Source organism: Fukomys damarensis, unplaced genomic scaffold (genome assembly GCF_012274545.1).
Source record: "Fukomys damarensis isolate Sample0158 unplaced genomic scaffold, DMR_v1.0_HiC HiC_scaffold_37, whole genome shotgun sequence".
NCBI classification, from domain to species: domain Eukaryota; kingdom Metazoa; phylum Chordata; class Mammalia; order Rodentia; family Bathyergidae; genus Fukomys; species Fukomys damarensis.
In genome coordinates, this window is record NW_022900949.1 from 4,025,123 (window position 1) to 4,036,678 (window position 11,556).

General features: G+C 36.9%; 1 protein-coding gene and 1 pseudogene across 1 annotated transcript; one reads left to right on the forward strand and one right to left on the reverse strand.

The window, feature by feature from the left end:
- Positions 1-3,294: 3,294 nt before the first annotated feature.
- Positions 3,295-7,176, reverse strand: LOC104850824 (annotated as a pseudogene).
- A 3,258-nt stretch (positions 7,177-10,434) lies between these two features.
- On the forward strand, positions 10,435-11,373 carry LOC104850822 (olfactory receptor 7G2). Its single transcript, XM_010607914.1, has one exon. The coding sequence runs from the start codon at positions 10,435-10,437 to the stop codon at positions 11,371-11,373; it is 939 nt and encodes a 312-aa protein (XP_010606216.1).
- Positions 11,374-11,556: the final 183 nt, after the last annotated feature.

Sequence of the window (11,556 nt, forward strand, 5' to 3'; positions counted from 1 at the left end):
CTATCAGGGTCATCTTACCACCTACCCTATTCAGTTTCATGAATTATGAATCTTATAATATTTGAAATTTTGAACTTCTTCAGTGGAAATGCTTTCATTTCTCATAAAAAGGAACCCTAAATCTACTATGCTTAGACAGGTAGGAGGGCTGTTATTCATCATAGGGATTTTAGAATTGGGAATGTGTAGCTTCAAGGATTAGAGCTTTACTCAGAGGTGCCTCTTCCTGGGATGACTGTCAGGTTTTATATATAGAGGAGGCCAGAAAATGAAACTGAGTGTTCTTCTCTCAGTGCATTGATTATAGACTTTTGTATGGAGTCACACAAATGTATTTCTGACGTGAGTTAAATGGTGGCTGTCTAAATAATACTTCCCTGTCCTGATCACCCTGCATGGTGATGGTGAACTTCTAACATGAGAGGGGGAAAGGCTCTTGTGCACAACAGAGGTCTTTGCAGAGAAAGTACATATGCCCGTTTATGGACTCTAAGAATACTTTTATTGACTCTTTCAAGGTATACAGAAGTAGATGTAGACATTGGATTAAAGCAATCAATTTTTCATGACTTATTTTTAAATACTTGTCCCCAAAACTAATTCCCTGTGACTATAGTGCCTCACAGTAACCCTTTATAAATGCCTGGATAACTTGTTGCATCAGTTTGCTTTTTGTGATCTTGATAAATTTAAGGCAATGAATGATTTCTATATTTTTGTTACTTTCCTCAGTGAGCTTATGATATTCCATCATGTCATCTGGTTTAGCAGCAATATGTGAATTTACAGTGTTCTCCTTTTTACATGACCTATAGTGACCAAAAAAAAAAAAGGTATTCTAATATTGATGAATTTTAGGCAGATCTTTTTCTGACATTGTGTATAAACAGACTAAATGTGTTTTTCTCCTGTCTCCTCCTGAAAATAAAATAGCTTTATTCTTGGGTTGACATTATTAGTTTTAGGCATATATTTTTTTGTGTAATCCTCTAAAATCTTTTCTAAATAGTTGAATCGTTTGCGCCACAGTGTACACCTGTTATGAGGCAAATTCAGTAATTTCATACTCCATGAACAAATTACTGAAACTTGTCATGGGAAAATAGTCTATCAGGGTCATCTTACCACCTACCCTATTCAGTTTCGTGAATTATGAATCTTGTAATATTTGAAATTTTGAACTTCTTCAGTGGAAATGCTTTCATTTCTCATAAAAAGGAACCCTAAATCTACTATGCTTAGACAGGGAGGAGGGCTGTTATTCATCATAGGGATTTTAGAATTGGGAATGTGCAGCTTCAAGGATTAGAGCTTTACTCAGAGGTGCCTCTTCCTGGGATGACTGTCAGGTTTTATATATAGAGGAGTCCAGAAAATGAAACTGAGTGTTCTTCTCTCAGTGCATTGATTATAGACTTTTGTATGGAGTCACACAAATGTATTTCTGACGTGAGTTAAATGGTGGCTGTCTAAATAATACTTCCCTGTCCTGATCACCTGTCGCGCGCCGCTTGCCAGCAAGGAGACACGCAACACTCAGGATCCTTCTGAGGCTTTATTAATTGTGGGGAGAAGGCACTCAAACAAAGGAATACACTTCCTTATATAGACTAGAGTTCTTCCACATTAGGCAACGCCCCATGGCAACAATTACTCCTCCAATGAGGATTTTTCCTAGTGTAACAGACTATAGCCAGTGTGGAGAAATCACCATCTCGCGATCCTCCATTACATGTCTTACATCTCATATTCATATATAAATCATTATAATTATAGCAAAGCAGGCAAACTCCTTTATCTAGCAAGATAAAATAACTATATCAGCCTAAAGCACTAATTGGGCACTAACTCAGCAAACTAGGCAGACATGCTCTCCACAATCACCCTGCATAGTGATGGTGAACTTCTAACTTGAGAGGGGGAAAGGCTCTTGTGCACAACAGAGGTCTTTGCAGGGAAAGTACATATGCCCGTTTATGGACTCTAAGAATACTTTTATAGACTCTTTCAAGGTATACAGAAGTAGATGTAGACATTGGATTAAAGCAATCAATTTTTCATGACTTATTTTTAAATACTTGTCCCCAAAACTAATTCCCTGTGACTATAGTGCCTCACAGTAACCCTTTATAAATGCCTGGATAACTTGTTGCATCAGTTTGCTTTTTGTGATCTTGATAAATTTAAGGCAATGAATGATTTCTATATTTTTGTTACTTTCCTCAGTGAGCTTATGATATTCCATCATGTCATCTGGTTTAGCAGCAATATGTGAATTTACAGTGTTCTCCTTTTTACATGACCTATAGTGACCAAAAAAAAAAAAGGTATTCTAATATTGATGAATTTTAGGCAGATCTTTTTCTGACATTGTGTATAAACAGACTAAATGTGTTTTTCTCCTGTCTCCTCCTGAAAATAAAATAGCTTTATTCTTGGGTTGACATTATTAGTTTTAGGCATATATTTTTTTGTGTAATCCTCTAAAATCTTTTCTAAATAGTTGAATTATTTAACCTTCCCACTAGCTGGTTTGGAATCTCCACATCCTTCAAAAACATCTTTAGCTACCCTTACAGTCTGTTGAGAGGGGGAAAGGCTCTTGTGCACAACAGAGGTCTTTGCAGAGAAAGTACATATGCCCGTTTATGGACTCTAAGAATACTTTTATTGACTCTTTCAAGGTATACAGAAGTAGATGTAGACATTGGATTAAAGCAATCAATTTTTCATGACTTATTTTTAAATACTTGTCCCCAAAACTAATTCCCTGTGACTATAGTGCCTCACAGTAACCCTTTATAAATGCCTGGATAACTTGTTGCATCAGTTTGCTTTTTGTGATCTTGATAAATTTAAGGCAATGAATGATTTCTATATTTTTGTTACTTTCCTCAGTGAGCTTATGATATTCCATCATGTCATCTGGTTTAGCAGCAATATGTGAATTTACAGTGTTCTCCTTTTTACATGACCTATAGTGACCAAAAAAAAAAAAGGTATTCTAATATTGATGAATTTTAGGCAGATCTTTTTCTGACATTGTGTATAAACAGACTAAATGTGTTTTTCTCCTGTCTCCTCCTGAAAATAAAATAGCTTTATTCTTGGGTTGACATTATTAGTTTTAGGCATATATTTTTTTGTGTAATCCTCTAAAATCTTTTCTAAATAGTTGAATTATTTAACCTTCCCACTAGCTGGTTTGGAATCTCCACATCCTTCAAAAACATCTTTAGCTACCCTTACAGTCTGTAAAATATTGTTCAGTTACTTTATATTTCCTTTTTCTTTTCAATAGGCCATATCTTTATTTGCATTATCAGGATCATTCATTGTTAAAATAAGAACTCGGAATTCTTTGTCATTATCTGCATGGTCTGTATTGCAAATACCATAAATTTTTGGATCATATAGACTTTTATTTTCTGTTTTTTAAAAATTGAGGTTCCTTCTGGTCCAGGTATGAAGAAAGTATTTACTCTAAAACGGAATATTTTATTCCTTTTTTAATCATATTGTTCTGTTTGTGGAAGGAAGCAATTTTGATGTCTCTGCACGCAGGCAATGGTTGAGGGAACTCAAAGTGCTTGAATTTACCTTCCTGTCTTGTGGGCCCTGGACTGGAGGGACATGTCTTCACCTTTGGCTGAGATCAGAAACAGGATTCCAAGTCCCCCCACTGAACATTGCAACAGTTTCAAGCATCAGCTTGTGAAACAACAGTGCCACAGGTGTATAATCCAGGTGATTCTTTTACAGGTAGTGCTAATAACACTCATAGTGTCTCTGAGTGGAACTATTATCTTTTTTTGTGTCTTCTGCTTTTGACTTCCCCATAGACATCTAGGGCCTCTTATGCCTTTAAAAATTTGCCTTGGTGTAATAAATATGCACAAACCTTCACTGGTATCTCCCTTTCCAGCTTTACAGCTGTAAAGATAATTGCTGTAAGATAGTTGTCATCTTCATTTAGCCATTGGTCAAGATCTTCACAAAAAAGTGCTACATTCTAGTTGGGGGGGTGTCTTCAAATGGATACTCTGCAACTAGAGGAAATTTAGAGTGTTATAATGTGTTTCAGCAATACACTGTATAGCTTGTAATGGTTTTATGCTTGAATACAAACACCTCACCAAATCATCAGTTTTATTCTTATGTATACCTTCAAGTCTCTCCACAGGAAATTCCACAGCAACAATATTTGGATAAATATAGATCAAGCTTAAATTGAATCTTTTCTCTTGATATCTCCTTCTGTGTTTTTTGTTACTAATATTTTCTATTTATTCATTAATAAAAGGGGCATGGTACAAGCCCTTTATTCCTATTGAAGTACTCAGTAAAAGATTACCATTAAACCCTGGATGGCACAGACATAATTTGTTTGGCAGAATTTTAAAATTTAAAAACAGCAAATTTATGTCCGGTAGCCACACCCCTTTGAACTGCTTTCATTGTGTCCCACAGGTTTCTGTATGTTGTATTGGCATTATCATTTAACTGTAGAAACTGTGTAATTTCTTCTTTAATTTCCTCTGTGACCCATTGGTTGCTGAGGAGAGTGTTGTTTAATTTCCATGTGTTTGTGAAGTTCTTGTGGTTTTTCAGGCTATTGATCTCCAGTTTAATTGCACTATGGTCTGATAATATACAAGGGATAACTTCAATTCCTTTGCATTTACTTAAGCATGTTCTATGAGCTAGCATGTGATTTATTTTGGAGAATGACCCATGTGTAGCCAAAAAGAATGTATATTCTGATTTTGTGGGGTGGAACACTCTGTAGACATCTACTAAGTTCATTTGTTCTAAGACTTGGTTCAGTTCTGTTATTTCTTTGTTGTTTTTTTTGTCTAGATGATCTGTCTATTTGTGTCACCGCAGTATTGAAGTATGCCACTACCATGGTATTAGTGCTTATTTTGCTTTCATGTCCATTAATATTTGTTTTGTATAGTTGGGGCATTAATATTTGGTGCATATATATTTATGATTGTCATTTCTTCCTCTTGTATTATTCCCTTTACAAGAATGTAGTGGCCTTCTTTGTCTCTCTTAATTAGTTTTGGTTTGAAATCTATTCTGTCTGCAAATAAGAGAGCTACCCCTGCTTTTTTCCAGGCTCTTTTTGCATGGAGAACTCTTTTTCATCCTTTTACTCTGAGTCTATGACTTTCTTTGGGATTAAGTGGTTTTCTTATATAGAGAACCTTGTTGGATTTTGCTTCTCATTTAGTTTTATATTTCCCTATATTTTATATCTCATTTCCCTATCAATTTTGAAAGAGAGTTTTGCAGGATACATCAGTCCAGGTTTGAAGTTGTTTTCTTTTAAGACTTGAAATACCTCACTCCAGGCTCTCCTTGACTTGCAGGTTTGTGTTGAAAAGTCTCTTGTGATTCTGATGGGCTTCCCTTTGCATGTGATTTGTTACTTTTACCTAAATGCTTATAGTATTTTGTTCTTCTATTGGGTTTCTGGGATCTTGACTATAATATGTCTAGATGTAGATGTTTTTTGATCATGGCTAGTTGGAGTCCTACATGCCTCATTTATCTGTATGTCAAATCCTTTCTCTTTCTTGGGAAGTTTACTGTCATTAACTCTGAAATTTTTTTGTTATTTGTACTTTCTTCTTCTATTTCATGGATTCCTATCAGTCTTATATTATTTTTCTTTACATCATCTAAGAGTCTTTGGATTGATTTCTCATGGTCCCTTACCATGTTTTTAAGATATCTCTCTTTTCATGGTCACTAACCACAATCCTATCTTCTATATCTGATATTCTATCTTCACATTCGCTCATTCTGCTGCAGTAACTTTCAATAGATTTTTTATCTCCTGGATATCTGTTTGAATCTGTTTCACAGATTCCATTTCTTTCCTTTGTTGGGCATTCATGGTTTCCATCATTTTCCTGAGCTCATCTTTTTAAAAAATCTGTTCTAGAGTCTTTGATCATGCTTTTATTCTTCTCACCATCTCTGTGGTTATCTGGGAAATTGTTTCTGTTTTGAATTTTTCTAGAGCCTCATTTATCTGTTTTGTTACTTCATGTACTATTGGTTCAGGGTGTCCAGATGGGTGATTGTCAGAGTTTTCGGCCTCATTTCCCTCAGAGTTTACCTTTGGTGGGGTGGAAGTCTGTGTTTGTGTCTGGTTTAAATGTCTTCTCATTTCTATTTTTGTTGTTGGTACTGTCCTTGGTTTAATTCCTGAGTTAATACTTTGATCTTTGAGATATAGCTGTTCTTTATGTTTTGGGCTCCCAATTACTCTGAGGCATTCTCATTTTCATAATACCAGGAGGCACAACTGATTAGATCAATTATAATACCTTAGCCCAAGTGATAAAATCAGCAACAACAATAGCAGCAAGAATAGTTTAGAAAATGATAAACTGTGGTAGTTATTAATCTATCACTTTTAATGATGTGAATTAAATTGAAATCAAGGACCAGCCCAAAATACATTTATAGTGAGTGAACTCTTCATTGTAGCAACTTTGCCCTTCAGGATAGAGACTTGGAAAGAGTTGGGGAGGGAGGGATGTATAGATAGGATAGGAAAACGTTAGAAGTGAGGTCAGAGGACACAGGGAGATCTCACAAACTCTAGGGAGCCATTGAAAAGAAGAGAAGACAGAATAAAATATAGACAACAACCAAACAAACTAACAGCAACAAGGTGGCTAGAAACTGTAATCACTTTTTAAAAAACTAATGAAAATTGAGAGAAGGAAAAAGAGAAGAAAAGAAAAAGAGGAAAAAATTCAAATTAAGACAGGAAGAGGAACAAAAAGGGAGAGAAATGAAGAACAATGTGGAGGAAAGTGAGAAAGATAAAAAAAGGGAAGAGAAAAAAGGGAAAAAATGAGAGAAAAAAAGTTTAAAATGATTAAAATTAAGAGAAAAACCTTACTTTGAAAATAAAAATAAAGGGTCTTGTTTAGGGTATGCCTCTGCTGGACATGATAGACAGTGTGGGCAGGAGTGTGCTCAGCAAGCCACCAGCTGACCCCAGAAGTTCAGGCTGATTTCTGGCTGCAAGGCCCAAGTTGAGATCTCCAACCTCCTGCAGGGTTGAACTCTGCAAGGTTCTACTGTAGGTTCCAGTTGCCTTCTCTTGAGGCTAGTCCACCTTCCAATGGGAGGTGGTGATTCCTTCATCTTACCAACTATGGTGGTCTGGTGTGCCTTTATTGCAGAGATTTTCTTCACTTTTCCAGTGGGTTTCAATTTTCATCTAGGAGCCTGAGGGCCTCTTTCTCTTGTTCATGGCAGGTGGAGTGGCTGTGGGGCGCCTCTGCTGCTCTGTGCCAAAGGGGCAGGATCACCCGATGGGTGAACACTGCTGGGCTCTTCTGCTGCTCCTCGCTGAAGGGGCACTTGCAGGTAACATATTATTGACTGAAAATTGTAATGAGTTCCTGTGTTCCAGGGCACAGCAGGGGAACCATACTTAGCAGAAATACATTGCATATCTTAATCTAGGTAAAAGAGGAAAATTTCAATGTACTCACCGCAAAGAAAAGGCAATTATTCATTTCAGATGCCCATTTTTGAATTGGGTCTTTATATTGGGGGGGGCTGATTTTTTTGAGTTCTTTATATATTCTAGTTAATAGTCCTTTGTCTGAGGAGCAGCTGGTAAATTTTTTTCCACATTGTAGGTTGTCTCTTAGTTCTGTTGATGGTTTCTTTTGCAGTGCAGCTTTTTAATAAGATCCCAGGTGTTGATTCTTTGTGCTAGTTCCCATGCTACTGAGGATTTGTTCATAAAGTCTTTTCCTATGCCAATATCTTTAAGAGTTCTGCCTAACTTGCCTTCCAGCAGATTTAGTGTCTCTTTTTTAATATTTAGATATTTAATCCACTTGGATTTTAGTTAGGTGCATGGTGAAATATAAGGGTCTAGTTTTAATCTTTGGCAGGTTGACATCCAGTTTTTCCAACACCATTTATTAAAGAGGCTATCTTTCCTCCAGTGAGGATGGTTGGCTCCTTTGTCAAAGATGAGGTAGCTGAGTACATCTGGAGTTGTTATTGTGTCTTCCAATCTATTCCACTAATCCTCAGGTCTGTTTCTTTGCCAGTACCATGCTGTTTTTATCACAGTGGCTTTGTAGTGTAGTTTCAAATTGGCAATTGTTATACCCGCTGTCATGTCTCTGTTGCCTAAAATCGCTTTTGTTATTCTAGGTTTCTTCTGGTTCTAATTGAATTTTTGGATTCTTTTTTCTAGTTCTGTGAAATATACTGTTGGAATTTCAATTGGCATTGCATAATATATATATGCATATATGTATATATGCATATATATATATATTCTTATATCTTTATTTATCTATAACTATACTTTTGTCTGTATGTGTATTTATCCTATCTATCTATTATCTACCTATAATCTAAAGAAGCTGGATATCTTCTCTTGGAGTCTCATTTCCTCCCTGGACCTTTGTTTGTCATTACCTAGAAAGGACTACTTTCTTGCTCATAGAGTTGAATCCATAGACTCTTTGACTTCAGCCTACTCAATGGTTTTGTTTGCATTTTGAAAATTTTCATTTTTGTCACAGGGATAATTTTATCTTCTTTTCTCACGTTACTGTCCTCTCTGTTGTTCCTAGAAAATTTGAAATTATTTTATAATTGAACTGATGATTTTCTATTTTTAATCTTCTATTCTTTTTTAAAGAGTGAATGGAGTTATGATGGTGAGCAAAGATATCACAAGCCCATCTTGCCATGAATTCCAAATTATCTCAAAAATTATAAATTCATATAAAACCATTAAATATAGACATGAAAATATTGACACACTTTTCATGGAGCACCACCTCTGCCTATGAAATGATGGTTGAAATCTGACCTTATGTGCCGAGTATATAGACACATTTGCATAGCACTACCACTTAGTGATTTTATAATCAAATTAACACCTTTCTCTATTAAAAATGAGGAACCAAATTAGAAATGGTGGTGCATTCATCCCAGAGTTTCAGCACTCTTCTGGAGGAAGTTTAGGCAGGAGACCTCAAATTTGATCCTTGCCTTGAAAATATAGCATTTTAGTAAGAACATATATAAAAATACAAATTAAATGGCGGATGCAACTCTGTGTGCCATCAGTCCAGCCCCAAATAAAAGACAAAACATAATTTTAACTCACAATCTCTCTTTTTGTGAAAAAATGATTGAAACTATTGTGATAACATTGAAAAACCTGATGAAATCTGGACTTCCAGTTCGATTGGTGGTCCTGTGTGTATTTCTAGCAATCTGCATGGAGCAAACAAATGTATTAAATCTTCTATGTGAAATATAAAAAAGAACCTCATGGTTGAAACATCAATATTATATAAATACACTCCAGAGAATTTGCATTTTATAATAATTGAGGTAATATTAATAACTATGTTGTTTGTACTGACACATATATGACATAGATTCTTACCATTGGGAATCACGCTTCCTGATTTAAGTACAGTAATTACATAGCGATACCTTCACTTGTAACATAAAAGGAACACGTTAGAGAAGTGCTCTGTATTTTATATTTAAGATCCATTAAGTAGAGAAGAACACAGCAAACATCCTCAGGGAGTCAGGTTATTATGAAATTCTCACTTCAATGGATTTGTTCTATGAGAATATGCACCCTTGAGATCAGAGTCATCATAAAGCAGCTGATCTAAGGAGGAGATTTGGATATAGGTCCCCCCAGGATTTCAGAGACTTTGGGAGTTGGCGTATGCCCACCTCTTTCAGCAGCCCTGCACCTGTCATGAAGCAACACCTGTGTGTCTTCCAGGAGGTGATGCTTCCTGACCTAGAGCCTGGTGACCATTTTATTCTGTTTTCACTTCCTGATGACACAACTTCCACTTTACATATCCAGGTGAGATACTACTCATCATTGTTCCTCTTGAAACCAACCAGGGAACAGAGTGTCCCTTATCAAATGCTCTGAAAGTGAAGACAGATAGATATTCTACCAAAATTTCATTTCATGAAGAAGGGACAGGGCATGCACAACATGATGAAAAATAAAGCCCCTGTGCCTCTCCCATCCTCTTGCCATGTTCTCCTAAATATTTGCATCCACACTCAATTACTCTATCCACAAGGACTTCTTCTCATGAGAAATCAGCCCTTTCTAAAAAGTGATGAGCATTATGAAATATTTTCACATTCACTTCTATTCTCATGGAAATGTTAGACAGTGAAGTTGATGAATGTGATTATGAATAGGCTCTCACAATTACCAGATATTACAAGAATTAACAACAGAGTTTGTTCTCACAGTTCCAAAGGCTACAGCGCAAAGATCAAGGTGCTTACAGAGGTGGATATCTAATATATTTCCAAGTACTGCTGTCCATATATTTTAATATTTACCCCACTAATATCATATTCTTCAACAGCATGAAATCTATAAACCACACAGCTGCTTCAGAATTCCTTCTCTTAGGACTGTCAGATGACCAAGGGCAACAAGCTGTCATCTTCAACCTCTTCCTGGCCATGTACCTGGTCACCATTGTGGGAAACCTGCTCATCATCCTGGCCGTCAGCTCTGACTCCCACCTCCACACCCCCATGTACTTCTTTCTCTCTAACCTGTCCTTCAATGACATCTGTATGAGTACCACCATCATTCCAAAGGTGCTGGTGAGCATCCAAGCACAGGATCAGAGCATCACCTACACAGGCTGCCTCTCTCAGGTTGGCTTTGTCATTGTTTTTGGATTCATGGAAAACTGCCTCCTTGCGGTGATGGCCTATGACCGCTATTTGGCCATCTGTAGCCCCCTCAGGTACACGATCATCATGAACCCTCGCCTCTGTGGTCTTCTGGCTCTGTCATCTCTGTTTCTGAGTGTTGTGGATGCCCTGCTCCACAGCCTGATGCTGTCACAGCTGTCCTTCTGCAGAGACCTGAGAATCCCTCACTTCTTCTGTGAGCTTACCCAGATTGTCAAACTTGCCTGCTCTGATACTGTCATTCTTTATACCCTGATGTATATTACTGCTTGTGTATTTGGTGGTGTTCCTATCTCTGGAATTATTTTCTCTTATGTTCATATCATGTCCTCTGTTATGAGAATGCCATCACTGGAAGGAAAGTATAAAGCCTTTTCTACCTGTGGGTCCCACCTCTCAGTTGTTTCCTTATTTTATGGCACAGGTTTTGGGGTGTACATTGGGTCCACAGCTACAGCTTCACCAAGGAAGACTGCAGTGGCTTCAGTGATGTATTCTGTGGTCCCTCAAATGATGAACCCCTTTGTCTATAGTTTGAGGAACAGGGACATGAAAGAAGCCTTGAGGAGACTTATTAGTAGGACATCTTTCCTTCTATGATGAATCATTTTCTTTGGACGTGTGTTACTAGGGTAAGGCAAGGAGAAAACATTCCTGGCTATTCACAATGTCTGTGATTTCTGTCACCCCATTCTGCTAAGTGATTAAGTAATTTAATGACCAGGAGGTACATTGTCACTTAGGTTGAAGCTGGGTGTGCCTTTGTGTCTAGCTCTGTGGAGT

Coding starts and splice junctions, on each gene's coding strand:
- LOC104850822 (XM_010607914.1), top strand. CDS start 10,435: ATGAAATCTATAAACCACACAGCTGCTTCAGAATTCCTTCTCTTAGGA.